Below are 21349 nucleotides of genomic sequence, written 5' to 3'. Positions count from 1 at the left end.
GCTCTCAATTGTGCCCCTGTAGAAAGTTAATCTGAATGTTAACTTTAACGTTAACATTTAACTTGTTAAAATGTTAACATTAGTGTTTAGGGCAATTTAAATGTTTTGATTGGAAAAATGCATACTGTGAATATCTGGAAAGAAAACAAAAAAAATCACAGGCTTTTGATTTTATTTATTGAAGTGTGTCATGAAATACGGTACTGCAAAGAAAATCTTTTGTATTTCTCCTCTGTTTGTAACACCGTCCAGCTTAATTTCGCATCCAGATGAAAGATTCATCTAAATCCTCATCAGTTCATCCAAAGGTCCCACTTTTCGACTATTTCTGGATTTACATTTGATTAAGTTTACGAAACCAAATCCGCATTCACAGTTAGCACTGGGAGCTTGAAAATTTCCAATGATGTCAGCAAAAATTGTCAGTTCTTCCTACTCTGAGCCTCTTGGTGCATATTTCAAATATCAGTGGCCGTTTCAATCGAACCAGTCTTAGCTTTCTCAGAAAGGACATTCTTTAACATTCACAGTGTTGCTGCCACCTTTTTGAGGCTTGTCGTAGGTCGCAATGGTAGCTGAGTGTTATTTTGCCAGTCGTGCAGCATTCTTGTTTACAAACTCAGAATCGGTTGTGTTTTCAACAGCAGCAGGGTCGAAACCTTGCCATTCTCTGATCCCATCTAATTCAGGAAATCTATTACCCAAGTGATTACATGCACGCGGAACAGTATCGGTGCCAGAACTAACAGATGCAATTGGCTCTTTCACCTTGTCACTCCAACAAACTGTATCGCCGAGATACTGTGACCGTAACTTGTTAAATTTTGCTTCTGCATATTGCAGCGTTTCAATTGGAGTCAGACAGCTTTTCAGAAGGAATTTTCAGAGATGCCGGGTCTAGATGGGTCATATTCTTCATGGAGGTCGGTCAGCAGTGGGATGCCTCAGGGATCTGTTCTGGGACCTTTACTCTACTTGTTTTTTATAAATGACCTGGAAGAGGAAGTGGAGGGATGGGTTAGTAAATTTGCGGATGACACAAAGGTTGGAGGTGTTGTGGATAGTGAGGAGGGCTGTCAGAGGCCTGTAGGTTTTCTATGTTTCTATGCCTTTCTAAAACAACTTACAGTAAAGTTAATGTTACTCGATCAGGTGGTGTAGTCAAAATCTTCGGGCAGTAGCTGCTGATTGGATCGTAGCATTCATTAATTCAATTTTTTTGCTAAATATGAAAGAGGATGTCAGAAGTGGTTCCATTCCGATATGTCCATCCATGTCCATACTGTCGCGATGAGGCCACGCTCAGGCTGGAGGAGCAACATCTTATATACTGGCTGGGTAGCCTTCAACCTGATGGTATGAACATCAATTTCTGGAACCCAGTAATACCATCCCCATTTCCCTCTCTCACCTTTCCTCTTACCTGCCCATCACCTCCATCTGCTGCTCCTCCCCCCCTTTCTTTGTTCCATGGCCTTCTGTCCTCTCCTATTAAATTCCCCCTTCTACACCCCTGTATCTCTTTCACCAATCAACCTCCCAACTCTTTGCTTCACCCCTCCCTCCCTCTCCCGGTTTCACCAATTACTTTGTGGTTCTTCCTTCCCCCCTCCCCGCACATTCTAACTCTGACTCCTCATCTTCTTTTCTCCGGTCCTGACAAAGGGTCTCGGCCCAAAACGTCGACTGCACTCTTTTTCATGGATGCTGCCTGGCCTGCTGAGTTAATCCAGCATTTTCTGTGTGTTGCAAGGAAGTAATAGACCAGTTAATCTGACCTGAATGGTTGGGAAGGTGTTGGGATCGGTCGTTAAGGATGCAGTACCGGGCATACTTGGAGGCACACGATAAAGTAGGCCGTAGTCAGCACGGTTTTCTCAAGGGAAAATCTTTTCTGACAAACCTGTTGGAATTCTTTGAAGAAATAACAAGCAGGACAGACACACAGGAGAATTGGTGGATGTTGTGTACTTAGATTTTCAGAAGGCCTTTGACAAGGTGCCACACAGAGAAAGATAGAAAATGTACAGGCCCTTCAGTCCACAAAGCTGTGCCAAACGTCTCCTTACCTTAGAACTACCTAGGCTTTACCCATAGCCCTCTATTTTTCTAGGCTCCATTTAGCCACCCTAAAAGACCCTATTGTTTCCGCTTCCACCACTGCCGCCAGCAGCCCATTCCACCTCTATCAAGTCACCTCTCATCCCCCATCGATCCAAGGAGAAAAGGCCGAGTTCACTCAACCTATTCTCATAAGGCATACTCCCCATTCCAGGCAACATCCTTGTAAATCTCCTCTGCACCCTTTCTATGGTTTCCACATCCTTCCTGTAGTGAGGCGACCAGAACTGAGCACAGTACTCCAAGTGGGGTCTGTCCAGGGTCCTATAGAGCTGCAACATTACCTCTCGGCTCCTAAATTCAGTTCCACGATTGATGAAGGCCAGTACACAATACACCTCTTAACCACAGAGTCAACCTGCGCAGCTGGTTTGAGTGTCCTATGGACTCAGACACCAAGATCTCTCTCATCCTCCGCACTGCCCGAAGTCTTGCCATTAATACTACATTCTGCCATCATATTTGACCTACCAAAATGAACCACTTCACACTTACCTAGGTTGAACTCCATCTGCCACTTCTCTGCCCAGTTTTGCATCCTTTCAATGTCCCGCTGTAACCTCTGACAGCCCTTCGCACTATCCACAACACCCCCAACCTTTGTGCCATCAGCGAATTTACGAACCCATCCCTCCAGTTCCTCATCCTGGTCATTTATAAAAAGCACAAAGATTTTTTAACAAGTTTAGAGCCCATGGTATTACAGGAAAGATTCTAGCATTGATAAAGGTGATGCTGACTTGCAGAAGGCAAAGAGTAGGAATAAAGGGAGCCTTTTCTGGTTGGTAGCCAGTGGCTAGTGGTGTTCCATAACAGTCTGTGTTGGGACCAACTCTTTTTACATTCTGTGTCAAATGACTTGAATGGTGGAACTGATGGCTCTGTGGCTATGTTTGCGAACGATACGAAGACCGGTGAAGCAGCACGCCATTTGGATGCTACAGATGTCGTAGTTTCTTGAAATAACCAGGAGACGCAGAAGATTCTTCGAGAAATTTAAGCCTTTATTTGCAAACAAAAGTTGAGACAATTAATGAACGTGTCACTAATTGTCCGCTGAGCCTAGTACACAGTATTCTTTATAGTAATTTCTTATCTCAGTTACATTAGCATACCCCGTCTCCTATCTCAGTTACATTAGCATACCCTCGTCTCCTATCTCAGTTACATTAGCATACCCTCGTCTCCTATCTCAGTTACATTAGCATACCCTCGTCTCCTATCTCAGTTACATTAGCATACCCCGTCTCCTATCTCAGTTACATTAGCATAACCTCGTCTCCTATCTCAGTTACATTAGCATACCCTCGTCTCCTATCTCAGTTACATTAGCATACCCCGTCTCCTATCTCAGTTACATTAGCATACCCTCGTCTCCTATCTCAGTTACATTAGCATACCCCGTCTCCTATCTCAGTTACATTAGCATACCCCGTCTCCTATCTCAGTTACTTTAGCATACCCTCGTCTCCTATCTCAGTTACATTAGCATACCCTCGTCTCCTATCTCAGTTACATTAGCATACCCTCGTCTCCTATCTCAGTTACATTAGCATACCCCGTCTCCTATCTCAGTTACATTAGCATACCCCGTCTCCTATCTCAGTTACTTTAGCATACCCTCGTCTCCTATCTCAGTTACATTAGCATACCCTCGTCTCCTATCTCAGTTACATTAGCATACCCTCGTCTCCTATCTCAGTTACATTAGCATACCCTCGTCTCCTATCTCAGTTACATTAGCATACCCTCGTCTCCTATCTCAGTTACATTAGCATACCCTCGTCTCCTATCTCAGTTACATTAGCATACCCTTGTCTCCTATCTCAGTTACATTAGCATACCCCGTCTCCTATCTCAGTTACATTAGCATACCCTCATCTCCTATCTCAGTTACATTAGCATACCCTCGTCTCCTATCTCAGTTACATTAGCATACCCTCGTCTCCTATCTCAGTTACATTAGCATACCCCGTCTCCTATCTCAGTTACTTTAGCATACCCTCGTCTCCTATCTCAGTTACATTAGCATACCCTCGTCTCCTATCTCAGTTACATTAGCATACCCTCGTCTCCTATCTCAGTTACATTAGCATACCCTCGTCTCCTATCTCAGTTACATTAGCATACCCTCGTCTCCTATCTCAGTTACATTAGCATACCCTCGTCTCCTATCTCAGTTACATTAGCATACCCTCGTCTCCTATCTCAGTTACATTAGCATACCCTCGTCTCCTATCTCAGTTACATTAGCATACCCTCGTCTCCTATCTCAGTTACATTAGCATACCCCGTCTCCTATCTCAGTTACATTAGCATACCCTCATCTCCTATCTCAGTTACATTAGCATACCCTCGTCTCCTATCTCAGTTACATTAGCATACCCTCGTCTCCTATCTCAGTTACATTAGCATAACCTCGTCTCCTATCTCAGTTACATTAGCATACCCTCGTCTCCTATCTCAGTTACATTAGCATACCCTATTCACTTGCAATGCTTATCACCAGCACATTAGCTTCTCGATTCGCCACCAATATTTCTGCTCAGTAGTCCATACTTGCTGTGGTCTACTCTCTGGAACACGTGTCCCCCTTCCCGGCCTTGACTGGTCACTATACCATCACTCCACTCCATGATCCTGTCTACCACCGTAATCTCTACATGCTTACTTTTACTGTTAGCTACATTCTGAAGGCACTGATGCGCTCAATAGTACAGAGACAATACAGAGATCATATTCTGGCCAATAAATTGGATACATAACAAATAGCAAACACAAGGCTGGCCACACAGCAAACGTTACAACCTTATTCTCCAATACAGACAGACGTACATGCTTTATTGATCCTGAGGGAAATTGGGTTTCGTTACAGTCGCACTAACCAAGAATAGTGTAGAAATATAGCAATATAAACCATGAATAATTAAATAATAATAAGTTCATTATGCCAAGTGGAAATAAGTCCAACACCAGCCTATTGGCTCAGGGTGTCTTATACACTGAGGGAGGAGTTGTAAAGTTTGATGGCCACAGGCAGGAATGATTTCCCATGACGCTCAGTGTTGCATCTCGGTGGAATGAGTCTCTGGCTGAATGTACTCCTGTGCCGAACCAGTACATTATGGAGTGCATGGGAGACATTGTCCAAGATGGCATGCAACTTGGACAGCATCCTCTTTTCAGACACCACTGTCAGAGAGTCCAGTTCCACCCCCACAACATCACTGGTCTTACGAATGAGTTTGTTGATTCTGCTGGTGTCTGCTGCCCTCAGCCTGCTGCCCCAGCACACAACAGCAAACATGATAGCACTGGCCACCACAGACTCGGAGAACATCCTCAGCATCGTCCGGCAGATGTTGAAAGGACCTCAATCTCCTCAGGAAGTAGAGGCGGCTCTGACCCTTCTTGTAGACAGCCTCAGTGTTCTTTGACCAGTCCAGTTTATTGTCAATTCGTATCCCCAGTTATTTGTAATTCTCCACCACGTCCACACTGACCTCTTGGATGGAAACAGGGGTCACCGGTGCCTTGGCCCTCCTCAGGTCCACCATCAGCTCCTTAGTCTTTTTCACATTAAGCTGCAGATGATTCTTCTCACACCATGTGACAAAGTTTCCCACCGTCGCCCTGTACTCAGCCTCGTCTCCCTTGATGCATCCAACGATGGTAGAGTCATCAGAAAACTTATGAAAACTTCGGTAAATCGGAAATCAGAAAACTTCGGTACAGGATGAGACAGGACGTCTTCCACAGCACAGGGACCCTCTGGAGAGTCAGGCTCAGGTTGAAAACATGGTGAAGTACTCCACATAGCTGGGGGGGTGGGGGGCACAGGCTTTGAGCACCCTGGGGGTGACGCCATCCGGGCCTGCAGCCTTGCTTGGGTGGAGACGTTTCAGCTGTCTCCTCACCTGTACAGCTGTGAAGCCCACCGTGGTGGTATCAGGTGTGGAAGGGGTGTAGTCACAAGAGCAGTGTGGGGGACTGTGAGGAGGGGTAGGAGGGGAGGTGGCGTATGTGTTGGTTGGGGGCCGACAACAGATGAATCGTGTGGGGGATGGGCAGAGGCCAGTGTCAAATCTGTTGGAGAACAGGTTAAGCTTGTTGGCCCTGTCCGCAGAAGGAGTTAGACAGATAGGAGATATGGGAAAAGAAATGGAATACAGTGCTGGGTAGTGTATGGGTCCTGCACCTTGGCAGAAGAAATAAAATGGAAGACTCCTTTCTAAATGGAGAGAAAATTCAAAAATCTGAGGTGCAAAGGAACTTGGGGGTCCTTGTGCAGGATTCCCTGAAGGTTAATTTGCAGGCTGAGTCTGGTGCAGAAGCCAAATTTAATGTTAGTATTCATTTTGAGAGGATTGCAATACAAAAGCAAGGATGTAACATTGATACTTTGTAAAGCACTGGTGAGGCCACAGTTGGAGTTTTGTGAGCAGGTTTGGGCCCCTTATCGTAGAAAGGACGTGCTGAAACTGGAGACGTATCAGGAGGCGCGTGAAAATGACTCCCAGTGTGAAGAGTGTTTGGCTCTGGGCCTCTGCTGACTGGAGTTCAGAAGAATAAGGGGTGACCTCATTGAAAGGCCTGGACAGAGTGGGGGTAGAGAGGACGTAACCTATGGGGGGGAGAGTCTCAGACCAGAGGGCACAGCATCAGAGAATACTCCGAGACACGAATCAGTCCTCACGGGACAATTTGCAATGACCAATTAACCTACCAACTGGGTATGATTCTGGGCTGTGGGAGGAAACCCACGCAGTCTCGATTCAATTTTGAGAGAAGATGGGGCTCTTTGGCCAAATTTTATCATTTAATTTGAATTATTTTATATGGTTTCCTTCCAATCTTATTCTGTATAAACATGAATTGGCAGTTGATGAATTTTATATATATAATGGTAAGACATATTGCTCCGGGGGTTGATTCCTAATGGGTTGTTTCCTTGTTTTGTAGTTAGTGGGGTTTTTTTTAGTTGGGGTTCTCTGTTTTTTTCATTCTTTTCCATATATAAAAATTTTTTCTTTTCATTTTCATTTTATTACGATCAGCTTTTTTCTCTTCAGCTTTATTAATTGTGTATATATCAATTTGTTGAAGTTTTGGATCATTTTATAGCTGTAGAAGATTATGTACCAATAAAAAGATTCTAAAAATGAAAATGGAAGCCCACACGGTCACAGGGAGAGAATGTCCAAACTCTTCACGAGCAGGGGCAGGAATTGAACCCAGGTCGCTGGCACTGTAGAGCGTTGTTCTCACCACTACGCTACCGTGCCGGCCCGTTTTAGAACGGAGATGAGGAGGGTTTTTTGTTAGCCAGAGAGTGGTGAATCTGGATTTTGTTGCCACGAGTGGCTCTGGATTCCAAGTCTCTGGGTGTATTTAAGGCAGAGGCTGATAGATTCCTGGTTAGTCAGGGTGTGAAGGGATATGGGGAGAAGGCAGGAGATTGGGGGGCTGAGAGGGAAAATGGATCAGCCACGATGAAATGCTGGAGCAGATTCGATGGGCCTCAAGGTGGAATTCTCCTCTATCTTTCGGTCTTAAAGTTGGATCAAAACTTCGTAATTCCTCTTTATGAACGCGAGAGATCCTGCAGAGGTAGGAAATCCAGAGTAACACAGACAGGAAGTTTCTCTGTGCGCGGAAGCGTTTCGGTTACTGCCATCGGGTACAGTGGCCCAGGTGGAGGACAGTAAACCTAGACTGATTCACCCCCTCCCTCCCTGACTCAGGGGTCGCTGGAACAGGGAAAAGGAGCGTGATCTGGGGACTGATTTAAACCCTCCCCAAACCCAGAGCCCAGAGTCTGGGACAGTGATCGGGAGGGTAAAGCCAGCACTGACTCACCACTGGCTGGGTTTCTGGGTGTGACTCACTCTGCCCTGTTTGCCCAGGTGATGGGGGGATTTGACCGTGTACTACTGGACGCACCCTGCAGCGGGACCGGTGTCATCTCGAAGGATCCCACTGTCAAGACCAACAAGGTGTGTGGAGCCCTGTGTACGCTGGACCATCGAACACGGGCCCGTGACCTCGTCTTCCTCCCTGTCACCCCCCCTCATTCACTTTATTCTTTCCTACTCCTTCCCCGTTCATGCCTCCTCCATCCCCTTTCCCTCCACCTTCCCCCTCTCCCTCGCCCTGACATGCCCTTCCTCTCTCCCCACCGCCCCCTCTCCTCTCGCTCCGTTCTGCCCCCTTTCCCGCCACTCCAACACCTCTCGCCTCGCCTCACCCTCCCTTGCCCACACTGACTCTGCCACTCCCCCACAGGAGGACGTTGACATTAAGAAGTGTGCTCAGCTCCAGAAGCAGCTGCTGCTCTCGGCCATCGACTCTGTGGATGCGAACTCCCAAACGGGCGGTTACCTCGTCTACTCTACCTGTTCCGTCACGGTGAGTGCCATGGGGACCCGTTGTCAGTCCAAGCTAGCTCTGCTCACCCTTCCACCCTGACTCCCTCTCTGTCTCACAGGTCGAGGAGAACGAGTGGGTTGTGGACTACGCTTTGAAGAAACGCAACGTAAAGCTTGTATCCACTGGTCTGGAGTTCGGCGTGGAAGGGTTCACAAAGTAAGGCCCGCTTTCCCCTTGGTCTGCGTTTACCCCTCGGTCTGTTTACCAGGGCTGTATTTACCCCTCAGTCTGCTTGCTGGGTCTGTGATAACCCCTCATTGTTTACTGGGTCTGTGTTTACCCCATTCTGTTTACTGGGTCTGTGTTTACCCCTCATTCTGTTTACTGGGTCTGTGTTCACCCCTCTGTCTGTTTACTGGGTCTGTGTTCACCCCTCTGTCTGTTTACTAGGTCTGTGTTTACCCCTCTGTCTGTTTACTGGGTCTGTGTTCACCCCTCATTCTGTTTACTGGGTCTGTGTTTACCCCTCTGCTTGCTGGGTCTGTGATAACCCCTCATCGTTTACTGGGTCTGTGTTTACCCCTCATTCTGTTTACTGGGTCTGTGTTCACCCCTCATTCTGTTTACTGTGATTGCATTTACCCCCCCGGTCTGCTTAGTGGGTGTGTGTTTACCCCCACTCCCAGCCTGCATTTACCCCACTTTTGTTCTTTCAACCCGCCCCTCCCTGGCCTGTGTTCAACAACTCCCCTCCTCTGGTCTGTTTAACCCCCTCCCTGGTCTGCATTTGCCCCCATTTCGCCCAGTGTTTAACACTTCCCTCCTAGTCGGTGTCTACGCCGGGGGTCCAGTTCTGCTGTGACTGACCGCTCTTCCTCTCCTGTCGTTGCCCCCCTCAGGTTCCGGGAGCGCCGGTTTCACCCGTCCCTCAAGCTCTGCCGCCGCTTCTACCCACACACCCACAACATGGACGGCTTCTTCGTGGCCAAGCTCCGCAAGTTTGCCAACTCGCTGCCGCTGGCCCCCGCCCCTGCCCCCGCCCCTGCCCCGGCCCCTGCCTCTGCCCCCTCCCCCGCCGGGGCACAGGCACCGCCCTTGCCAGCAGAACAGCCCGCACCAGTGAGCCCAGTGCCCGAGAAACGCAAGGCGCCGGCCAGCGGGCGACCCCGCCAGAGGACGGGCGCGGCGTCCAGGATGCAGAAGGCCCTCCAGTTACGCAAGATGAAGGCAAAATTCAGGAGGAAGAAGGCTTTGTGAGGGGAGGGGTGGCTGCAGTGCCGGCTTGGGAGTCTGTCTTTCTATCCAATAAATATCGATCACTTTTCCTTGCCGTGTCTGCACTCGTCTGTGGGTAGCGGGCGAGAGGTCTGTGCTGTGGGGGAGGAGGCGTATGGAGGTAGGAATTGACTCCCAGTGCTTGTTACCCTTGTGAGGGGGTAGGAATATGAGGGGCCAGGCGTCAGAGTCCAGAGCAAGGCCGTCTGGCCCCACTTGATAGCGTTCAGTGCCCCCAGGAGGAGGAGGACGGTCGACATACCGGGTGGAGGTGTGAGTGCATGTGTGTGTGTCTCTCTGTGTCAGTAACAAGGCCAATTTAAACCAAGCAAGGTTGCATAGCGGTGGCCAGGAGCTGGCAAGGTGAAACCCAGCCCTAGGACAGGCAGAGGGTGAATGAGGGTCAGGTAAAGTGGGAGAAGAGAGAGGAGAGGATGGAGGAGAGAGCGGGGTTGAAGAGCAGCAGATTGCAGGGGCTTGGGGGGGGTTGGGGGTCAGTTAGCTGGAAAGGATGGGGGGGTGTCAAAGCCTGAATAATGGTCTGGTGGGGGTGAGGGGGTGGGAAAGAGCACAGGCTGGCGGGTGGTGGGGGTATTGTGTGAGAGGCGATGAGGGGGAACAGGCAACGGCATGGAGGAGGAATCAGATGGCAGCGGAGCAAGGAGAGGAGGGGAGCCAGTGGGGAGGTGATAGGCAGGTCCTGAGGCCTGGGGCGGGAGCAGGGAAGGGGGTGAGAGGGTCTCTGCAGTTAAATAGGTAGGTATGGCTGGGGTTAGGTGGGGGTGTGGGGCACAGTGGAGGGAGGGGGGTATCAGAGGTGAGCGAAGGGATATCTATAGAGAGTAGACCAGCTGTAGGAATGGCAAGCGAGGAGAGGGGTTATCCGAGACTGATTTAATCGGCCATGGTCTGGAGCTTCCAGTGGCAATGGAGAATGGTCTTACAGCATCGTCACGGGCACAGACTGTCCCATGAGCAACTTTCAAAATCCCTTTCTGCCTCTCTGTCCTCCTTCCTCAAATCCACCCTCTGATGCGATGACCGGGGTGGGGGGTGGGGATTCCACTGACTGGCCACGAGTGCGTGTGTGACCGCCTCTGCGGTTTCAACGTTCGAAGTGAGCTCACGCGTGCTGTCACCACGTACCAGGCAATCCCAGAGCAGAGCAATACAACAGACAGCTACCCAGGCAAAGGACAAGCTGTGCAGACACATGAAATAACAGTTCACGGATAGACAGACAAATAAATAATTCCGGGAACGCGAGTCCGTAGGTTGTGGAATCAGTTCAGCATTGAGGTGAGTGGGGCCCGATGGTTGAGGGTGATAACTGTCCCTGAACCTGGTGGTGGTGGGACCAGAGACTCCCGAACCTCTTCCTTTGCGTATGTATATTTTTCACAAATCCCTTTGTGTCTCCCCATAAGTGCTGCTAGAAATGGAATTTCTCAGGGTAATGTAGCATATGTGCACTTTGAGAATGAGCCTAGACATCACTCCAGCAGCTTCTCTGTGGATTTCCAGCTTCTGCATATTTCCTCCAGTTTGTGGCGGGCAGCTCCCACAAGAGAAGCATAGTCAGCATTAATTTGGACGTGACCAGTTTGGCCGGTGGATGGGGACCAGAGCGCTGGGTCAGGGAAGTGGAGGGATGGGGACGTCAGGGGCGGTAAAAGCTGGCAGGGAGTAATTTGGGGCAGGTAGTTTGAAGTGTGTGTATTTTAGTGCTGGAAGTATTGTGGGCAAAGGTGATGAACTCAGAGCATGTTGTCGAACTATGAAGTGGTGGCCGTTATAGGGCCCTGCTTGAGAGAGGGAGAGGAGTTCCCCTGAGGAGTTTTGAAAAGATGGAGGGGTAAAAGAGTGCGAGGAGGGAGTTGCATGACTAATCAAGGACAATATCACAGCTGCATTGGAGGGTTTGACCACAAAATCAAAAAAATAAGAAGGGTGAGATTGTTCTACAGTCTCCCCAGTAGCCAATGGGACACTGAGGAGCAGATATACAGGCAAATTCAGGAAAGATGCAAAAACCACAGGGTTGTGATCATGGGAAAGTTGAACTTCCCTCATAAACTGGGATCTTCTAAGTGCAAGAGGTTTAGGTGGGGCAGAATTTAGGGGAATGCAGGAGGGTTTCTTAGCTCAATGCATAGATGGTTCAAGAAGAAGACTTTGTGTTGAGTAATGCTGCGTTGCTTGTATTTCCAGCATCTGCAGGTGTTCTGCTTTTCCAGCGTCTGCTGGTTTTCACTTGGACTTCCAGCATCTGCAGATTTGGAGGGTGTTTAAAAGCAAACTACAGGGCAGGTATGTTCCAGTCAGAAAGATGACAAGGTATGAGAACTTTACATATTGAGACAAGGGACGAACTTAGCCATAGAAGATAAGAAATCGGAGGAGGGTTTGACTATCTGGCCTGTCGAGCCTGCTTCATTGGGCAGAGAAATCCACAGATTCATCACTCTTTGGGAAAAGCAGTTCCTTCTTATCTCCAAAATAAGTTTACTCCCCCAAATCTTGAGACTATGTCCCTTAGTTCTTGCGTCATCTACCTACTTCTGTCGTATCTATCCCTTTCATAATTTTATGTTTCTATAAGATCTCTCATTCTTCTGAATTCCAGCAAGTACAGTCCCAGGTGACTCGATCTCTCCTCATAGTCTAACTCCTTCATCTCTGGAATTAACCTGCTGCACCAACTCCAAAGCCAGTTCTGTATATCCTTCCTCAAATAAGGAGACCAGAACTGCACACAGTACTCCAGATGCGGCCTCACCAGTACCATGTATGATTGCAGAATAACCCCTCTGCTCTTAAATTCAATCCCTCTAGCAATGAAGGCCAACATCCCATTTGCCTTCTTGATAGCCTTTTGCACCTGCAAGCCAATGTCATGCACAAGTGTTCCCAAGTGTCTCTGTACAGCAGCATGCTGCAATTTTTTTGTCATTTAAATAATAAACTGCTCCTTCATTTTATCTTCCAAAGTGGATGACCTAGTATTCACCTATATTGTACTCCACCTGCCAGTCCCTTTCCCACTCACTCAACCCTCTATATTGTGTTGGCGCGGGCCTAGTGGATAAGGCATCAGACTAGTAACCTGAAGGTCTCTGGTTCGAGTCTCAGCTGAGGCAGCGTGTTTGTGTCCTTGAGCAAGGCACTTAACAACACATTGCTCTGCAACGACACCGGTGCCAAGCTGCTTGGGTCCTAGTGCCCTTCCCTTGGACAACACCGGTGGCGTGGAGAGGGGAAGGCTTGCAGCTTGGGCAACTGCCGGTCTCCCATACAACCCTGCCCAGGCCTGAGCCCTGGAAAAAATTTCCATGGTCTCACAAGACTAATGGATACCTATAAACCCTCAATATCTCTCTGCAGACTCTCCACATCCACGGCACAATTTGCTTTGGATATTATCCAAGCAAACTTGGATCCACAACACTTGGTCCCCTCTTCCAGATCGTTAGTGTATATCATGAACAGCTGCAGGCCCAGCCCTGTTACCCTGACCCCTGCGGCACACCGCACACCACTGGTTGCCAACCAGAGTAACACCCATGTATCCCAACTCTCTGCTTCCTATTGGTTAACCAATCCTCTAACCATGCTCATACATCACCCCCATCTCTATGCATCCTTATCTTCAAGATAAGTCTTATCGAAAGCCTTTCCCAAGCATTTTCCCAACTGCAGATGTTAAACTAACTGGCCTTTTGCCTATGTCCTTTTATGAGCAGTGGCGTGACATTCACCATCTTCCAGTTTGCTCAGAGTCCAGAGAATTTTGGTAAATTATCACCAAAGCCTCTGCTATAACTTCTGCCATTTCTTTCAGTACCTTGGGATGTATTCCACTAGTCAATAAGAAAGGGCAATTAATGTATAGCTTAGGGAGCTGGAATCAAAACACTTGGGGTTTATAGAGCAGCCAGAAAAAAGCTAAAGAAGGGAATTAGTAAAGCGAGGATGGGCCATAGCGAGTTTATTAAAGGTAACACCGAGGCATCAGGAGCAAGACGATAGCCAAGGGGAGTGTCAGACCTCTCAATATGGGGGGGAGGATGTTGGTGAGGTCCTTAATGAGTGTGCAATAGTGAGAAGGACACAGTTGACAGATTGACTTGAGATAAAAGAGGAGGTAGTGTTGGGTTCTTAAACAGCAACAAGATGGATAAATGCCCAGGGCCCAAAGGGACGTACCCCAAGCTATTGAAAGAGGCAAGAGAAGAGATTGCAGGGGTCTTGGCCACTATCTTCTTGTCCTCTCTAGCCACAGACGAGGTTCCAGAGAACTGGGAAGTGGCTGATGTTCCATTATTCAGGACTGAAACCCGGGGTGATCCTGGAAACTTGTGACTGTTACGTCAATGGTAAGGAATCCCTGGGGACAGGACTGATGAGCATTTGGAAAACCATGGCCAAATTAGGGAGTCCAATCACAAACGAGAAAATCTGCAGATGCTGGGAATTCAAGCTGCACGCAGTCTTCTGGAGGGTCTTGGCAGGCCAAGCAAAAAAGTACAGGCGATGTTTTGGGTCGAGTCTTGGCATTTGACAAGGACCCTCATGGGAGGTTCACCCAGCAGGTATCCATGGTGAGCTGGCTTGCCCAGAGCGCACGGGGGATAGTTAGTTCAAGGGATTCGAGGTCTGTGATTAGTGGTGTTCCACAGGGATCTGCTGGGACCCCTGCTGTTTGTGATGTATATAAATGCAGATGGGTGGGTTGCAAAGTTGGCAGATGCTGGGAAGATTGGCGGTGTTGTGGATGGTGCAGTCGATTAGTGAAGAATACAGTGGGATATTGTTCAGCAGCAGCTATGGGCAGAGAAATGGCAGATGGAGTTTTAAACTGGCGGAAGGTGAAGGGACCATTCAAGGGAAGACTTTACTGTGTGTCACCCGGGCAGCCGGAGCGATGAACTGGGATGCCAAGATTCCTCAGACCCTTAGTGCCCAGGAATCTTGGTGTCCAAGCTCAGAGCTCCCTCACAGTCGAGGCACTGAGCTTGCAATACTCCAGCTGTGTTGCAGGAAGTGTTAGGACACTTATTATAAAAGTGTTATTATAATAATTATAAAGCATTATTATAAGTGTTAGGATAATTATAAAATTATGAGAGGCATAGATAAAGTGTCTTCCACCCACCCCCCGCCCCCGGGGTTGAAATGTCTAATACCAGAGGGGGTATTTCAAAGATGAGAAGCGCAAGGTTCATTTTACGCAGAGACCGCTGGACACCAGGAATGTGCCACTTGCGGTGGTGGTAAATGCAGATAACATTGACAGACGTTAGAATAGGCTCGTGTATGTGAGGAAAATTTAAGTACATGGACATAATCACGTGGCTCCTTTATATAGATCAGAAACAGTGGGGGTCCCAGCGGGCCACTAATTACAGACTTCCTTTGCAATAACTACCCGCTATTGTTTGGACCCGGAGCGTTTTTTTCAGGCGTCTTTTATCCCCACGGCCATTCCGCCCCTTCGTTTTCTAGCGCATTACAGCCACGCCTCCGGGTGACGTCAAAAAACCGCAGCATCCCGTTCATCAAATCTACAGGCTCCGCCTCCCCTCGCAAACGTCCTCCTCTTATCAATTAGTTTCCAAGGCGACCCGCCTCTCAATGGTGAAGTTGCCCAATCGCAGCACGCCCTGCTCGCCAGGTCCCGCCCTAAATTTCGGTACGGCCCCGCCTCTCCGGGAACTTCCTCCAACCGGAGCGCGTCTACTCCGACAGGTCCCGCCCCATCTTGACGTCACCTTACCGCAGCACGCCTGTCAAATCTGAGCCGCTCCGAACCCGGCTCCCCATGACGTCGGCTTACCGCAACGCCCTTCCCGGCCGGGCGGAGCCGACCAACCGTAGGCCCCACCCCCTGACGTCACGAGGCGACACTGCGCAGCCGCTGGGTGGCCTCGCATCCACCATGAATTCGTTGCTGGGGCCCAACTTCTTGCTGGTGGCTGCGGCGGCGGCCGAGGTCGAGGACGTGGGCCTGGGGCTGCCGCCGGGACCCTACCCGGCCACCATGGCGCTCCGCGACGACCTGGGCTCCAACATCAGCCTGCTGAAGGCGCTGAACCTGCGCTTCCGCTGCTTCCTGGCGCGGGTGCACGAACTGGAGCGGCGCAACCGGCAGCTGGAGCAGCGGCTGGAGAAGGGGTCGAGCCCGGGCTCGGGCTCCGGCTCCGCCACCCGGGACCGGGCCGTGCAGGTTGGCGGCCCCATCGGCCTCGGCCTGGGCCTGCCCTACACGCTGGCCCTCGGACCTGCCAATGGCATCGGGAGCCGGCCACTCAGCCCCGGGGCCGAGCTGCCGCCGCCCGGTGGGGGCGGCGGCGCCGCATCGGGTCTCCCCGGTGCGGCCGTGCAGGTGGACACCATCAGCCCCGAGCTCCGCGCTCTCTACAACGTGTTGGGCAAGGTGCGCCGGGAACGGGACGAGCTGCGGAACAGGTACCGGGGCGGGGGGAGCTGCGGCAAAGAGAGGGAGGGAGGGTCGCGGGGAGCCCGGGATGAAGGCGTGGGAGGGGGAGGCGGAGGCGGTGAAGCGCAGATACGGGGGTCCGGAGCGACACCTGTATTTGGGTCACAGAGAGGGGAGAGCTGAGGCTCGGAGCGAGCCTCATGGATGAGTTGGGTCAGAGTGGAGAGCGGAGGATCAGTGCATCAGAGAGATCCTCATTGATGGAGGGTAGAGCTGAGTCTCAGGCAGGCTGACCGGGAGGATGAGGAATCTGAGACGTGATGGTGACTTAAGTTGGTGCGAGGAGGGGGTTGATGTTGTGGAGAGGCAGAGGGCGGGTGGTCGGGGGCAAGTTGAGACACAGGTGGCTGAGGGGGAGATGGCCACGGGCAGCGAAAGGACATGCATGGTCCTGAGCTTTGGTAGAAGGAATAAAAGGTGCACACTGTTTTCAAAATGGGGAACAAATTGATAATCTTGAGGGCTAAAGGGCTTGGGACTCATCTTGCTGCATTCCTTTGAAGGTTAATTTGCAGGCTTGGTCAGCAGCGATGAGGAGAAATTTCCTCAGAAGGTGGTGGAACAGTGGAATTCAATGTTGGAGATGACTGTGGAGGTCAAGCTACTGGGTATATTTAAAATGTCGGCACATTCTTGATTAGTATCGCCATCAAAGGTTTTGAAGAGAAGATGGGAGAATGGGGTTGAGAGGAGAAATCAGCGATGCTGGAAAGATGGGCCCAATGGCTTAGCACTGTTCCTTTGGCGTATGGGAGATGTGGGTGGTCAAGCTGGTGAGGGGGAGTGGTGGAGTGGTTTGAATTGAGGGTCTGGGGGAGCGGGTGGGAGGGGCAGGTGGAGATGGCAACAGTGTGAGGGAGTGTGGCGGGGAGTTTGGGGGAGTGAGCCGGAGATGGTAGCGGTGAAGAGAAAGAGGAGTGGGCACTAGAGTGGACGGGGGTGGGTGGGTGGTGACTGTGAAGCCCTGACTGACCGCGCTCTGGCTCCGCAGGTGGGAGCAGGAGTACCGGCTGCGAGTGGAGCTGCAGGACAGGGTGGCCTTGCTGGAGGAGGTGAGCACGATGAACTTGCCCCCCACCCAACCAACCAAAAACAAAAACAGAACTGTAAACGCATCTTCTCACCAACCCTGGTGCCCCTCCTCCTCCCCTTTCTCCTGCAGTTCACCCTCCTCTTCTGTCTGATCGCTCCCCGCCCCTCCAGCCCATGGTCATTTCCACCTAACACCTCCCAGTTTCTTACTTCACCCTGCTCACTGTCGACCTGCCTTCATCTGTTGCCCAGCTTATTCTCCTTCCCCCACCTCTTTAGTTCTGGGGCCTTTCCCCCTTCCTTTCCAGTCCTTATGAAGGATCTCGACCTGAAACACTCGACTATCCATTCATTCCCATGGAACGTCACCTGGCCTGTTGAGTTCCTCGGGCATATTTATTGTGTGTGTTGGGCTTAATTTCCAACATCTGCTGAACCTCTTGTGCCGTCGCAGTGAACCTCACATGCCGTCCCCTAAAGATAATATCTTCTGTGGGTGACCACTATTTGGAACGGAAGGTGCTGGCTGGGTGCTGTCCTCACCCGCTCTATAACATGGTCGGGGGTCAGGTCCCTACTGTGGTGTCTGCCTGTTTTGGTGGGCAACCCTCCCCCCTTCCAGACCACAGTGGTAACGCCATATCCTTTACCCTTCCGCATCTATTCTGGCCAGTTCTTGCTGGCTGCCCCGACCACTGACTCGTGAAGCAAGCCCTTCGTGTCCTCACGGCAGAAGGTACATCCACTACAGTCACTTCTGGGCTTCTCTTCCCCCTCCCCTTCCGGTCGATCTCCCCAGCCCAGCTGGGGTAGGTTCATCCCACTGCTATCCCAAGCCTCAAGCTTCCTGCTGGGCTGGGCTGGACCTTCAGTGAAAGTGGACTGTCCAGCCCTGAGGACTCCGTATTCTTACAAAGATATTTACATCCTGCAACATCCACAGCAGTCTCATCATCTCTTACGTGATCCTTCCCTGGTTCCCGCTGCCCCTCACTTCTCCCTCAGGGCGGTGATATGTCTCCATTACTGGCATTGCCGGTAGTTGCCTGCATTCCTTCCCTGGGCCATACTGTCCCACGTCTTCCTCGGGCATCCCACTTCAGCTGGCGCCTGAGTATCTTTCGGGAGGTAATGTTGCATCTCTTAGGACCCTGGTCTGACCCCACTTGGAGTACTGAGCTCAGTTCTGGTTACCTCACTACAGGAAGGATGTGGAAGCCATAGAAAGGGTGCAGAAGAGATATACAAGGATGTTGCCTGGATTGGGAAGCATGTCTTATGAACATAAATTGAGTGAACTTGGCCTTTTCTCCTTGGAGCGACGGAGGATGAGAGGTGACCTGGTAGAGGTGTACAAGATAAGAGGCATTGATCGTGTGGATAGTCAGAGGCTTTTTCCCAGGGCTGAAATGGTTGCCACAAGAGGACACGGGTTTAAGGTGCTGGGGAGTAGGTAAGAGGAGATGTCAGGGGTAAGTTTTTTACTCCGAGAGTGGTGAGTGCGTGGAATGGGCTGCCGGCAACCGTGGTGGAGACGGATACGATAGGGTCTTTTAAGAGACATTTGGATAGGTATGTGGAGATGAAAAAAATAGAGGGCTATAGTGATTTCTAAGGTAGGGACATGTTTGGCACAAATTTGTGGGCCGAAGGGCCTGTAGGTTTTCTATGTTTCTATATTCTTAAAAACTTCCGAAGACAGAGAACCAGGTGCCCAAGTGTTGTGAGAGCTGATTCTCTGGGTACACAAATTATTTGATAGTATCTGTTTGGGTCTGCAAGCTCCTTTGAACTTGCTTGCAGTGGTGCAAAGTACTTAAACCCATAGTTGCCTGAGTTTGGGCCGGCCAATTAACGCAGCCTCGTTGTCATAATGTTGATCTTTTGAGCAGCCAGCCCCGTGTTTTCGGCCAGCCTGTGCTCCACGGACACTGTTTATTTGCAAAGGAGTTCGTTACTGCACACAATTTACGTTAGGGACTGAGACTGGTTCTTGAATTCAAATCTGCTACATTCAGGTACTTCCAGAGTACTACCTACTGGCCCCCTTAATCTACGATCTGTCCACGCTAGTGTCTTTCCCGTAATGGCATAGCTTCTGACCTTGCTTCAGCATCCCCGTGTGCAGCGCGTTGTCGTCGTCTGAAAGCGCAAGTAAAGAGCATTCACTTTGTCAACAGTGTCTGTTGTTTCCACAAAGAGTTTCAGCAGACGTGTCTGGCTAGATATCTCCATGAGGAAGCTACGCTGACTTTGGCCTGTTTTATAATGTACCTCCAAGTACCCCAAAATCTTGTTCTTAATAATGGACTCAAAAAATCTTACCAACCCACTAACTGGTCTATAATTTACTGCTTTTTGCCTTCCTCCCTTTTGACATTAGCAATTACCCAATTCTCCAGAACCATTCCAGACTCTACTGATTCTTGAAAGATCACTGCCCATGCCTCCACAATCTCTTCCTGGCCAATCTGTCTATCTGCCTTCAGACTCTTAATCTTCCCAAGCACCGTCTCCTTAGTAATAGTGACTACCCTCACTGGCATTGTTAGATTTCTGACATATCTGGTGTCTTCCACAGTGAAGACCGACATATTGAGCTCATCTGCCATTTCTTTGTTCTTCCCCCGCCCCATTAGTATCCCATTTCCCAGTGGTCTGAAATATTGACGTGCCTGTTTATATATCTGAAAATACTCATTATTGTTTAGCGTACCTTCGCATTTATTCTTTTCTCTCCTTTACTGCTATTTAGTTGGCTTTTAAAAGCTTCCCACTAATGCCCCCTCTTTTGCTGTCTGTGGCTTCCCTCATCAGCCAGGGTTGCTTCATCCTCCCTTTAGAATGCTTCTCCTTTCGAATGGGGGGGGGGGGGGGGGAGAGAGAACAAAGAAATGGCAGATGAGCTCAATAAGTCGGTCTTCACTGTGGAAGACACCAGATATGTCAGAAATCTAACAATGCCAGTGAGGGTAGTCACTCCTGGAGCCTCCTGCCAATGCTGCCGTGCCATTGTCCCTGCTAGTCTCCCCTTCCAATCAACTTTGTCCAGCAGCCCCTCTCTCACTTCTCTGGTTCCCTTATTTCCACTGTAATATTGCTACATCTCAGTTTAGCTTCTCCCTCTCAAACTGCAGGATTGAAATCCCCGACATGACCTTGCCGATTTTTAGATGTCATCTCCATTACCTGCTGTAATTCGTACCCACATCCAAGGCCTGTCTACCGCTCCCATCAGGGTCTTTTCACCCTTGCACTTTCTGAACTCTACCCAGGAGATCCTATGCCACTTGTTTATAATGATTTGATTTCTTTTTTAATTTACTAATGGTGCCAGACCAACCCCTCTACCCACTTGCTTGTCCTTTCGATAGGAAGAGCATCTTTGGATGCTTAGCTCCCACTGCAGGTTTCCTTTGGCCATGACTAGGTGATGCCCACAACTTCTTATCTGCCAGTTTCTCTTTCAATATGTTTGTTAATGTATACAAGAATATATAAGTGAGATAAAAGCTAGAACATACAAGTCTGAGGGAGTTAAAGTTGTATCTTGAGTTCTGAGAATACCAGAGAGAGCAGTAAGAGGATTAGGATTAAGTTAGTGTTAAAAAGTTGAGAAAAAGTAGAAAATACATCTTTCCAAAATTTTTCCAAGCTGGGACACAACCAAAACATATGAATTAACAAAGCATTGGCTGAATTACATTTGTCACAAGTTGGAGAAATATCAGAATAAAAACGGGATAATTTCTCATCAGATAAATAGACTCTATGTACCACTTTAAATTGTACCAAAGAATGACGAGCACAAAAAGATGACTTATTCACTAATTTCAAAATGGCATTCCAATCTTCATCAGAGATTTGCATATTCAGATCATGCTCCCAAGCTTGCCTAATATTATTAAAAGATAGCTGCTTAAACCTGCCAGTTTCTAACTGCTCTGCAAGATTGAATGCTGCATGCATTCAAATGTAACTCCTTTAGTACTGTACTCATCACACTTTTCAATTCTGTCTCTGTTGCCTGAAGTCAAATCCTTAACCCTTTTA

At 49.4% G+C, this 21349-nt stretch overlaps 2 protein-coding genes across 3 annotated transcripts in view; both read left to right on the top strand.

Annotated features, from left to right (window-relative positions):
• Nucleotides 1-9815, top strand: part of nop2 (NOP2 nucleolar protein homolog (yeast)) — a 38202-nt gene extending 28387 nt beyond the window's left edge. The window contains exons 13-16 of the mRNA XM_059955531.1: nt 8028-8117; nt 8407-8529; nt 8609-8706; nt 9390-9815. Coding sequence (XP_059811514.1) covers nt 8028-8117; nt 8407-8529; nt 8609-8706; nt 9390-9747 — 669 coding nt within the window. The 3' untranslated portion in view covers nt 9748-9815. The remainder of the gene's footprint in view (nt 1-8027; nt 8118-8406; nt 8530-8608; nt 8707-9389) is intronic.
• Nucleotides 9816-15566: 5751 nt separating this feature from the next.
• LOC132384406 (non-homologous end joining factor IFFO1-like) overlaps nt 15567-21349 on the top strand; it is a 36401-nt gene continuing 30618 nt past the window's right edge. For both annotated transcript variants that reach the window (XM_059955533.1, XM_059955532.1), the window contains exons 1-2: nt 15567-16233; nt 17256-17316. In XM_059955533.1, coding sequence (XP_059811516.1) covers nt 15587-16233; nt 17256-17316 — 708 coding nt within the window. In that variant the 5' untranslated portion in view covers nt 15567-15586. The remainder of the gene's footprint in view (nt 16234-17255; nt 17317-21349) is intronic.

Source organism: Hypanus sabinus, chromosome 32 (assembly GCF_030144855.1).
Source record: "Hypanus sabinus isolate sHypSab1 chromosome 32, sHypSab1.hap1, whole genome shotgun sequence".
In the NCBI taxonomy this organism is placed as follows: Eukaryota; Metazoa; Chordata; class Chondrichthyes; order Myliobatiformes; family Dasyatidae; genus Hypanus; species Hypanus sabinus.
This window is presented reverse-complemented; position numbering and strand designations above follow the sequence as displayed.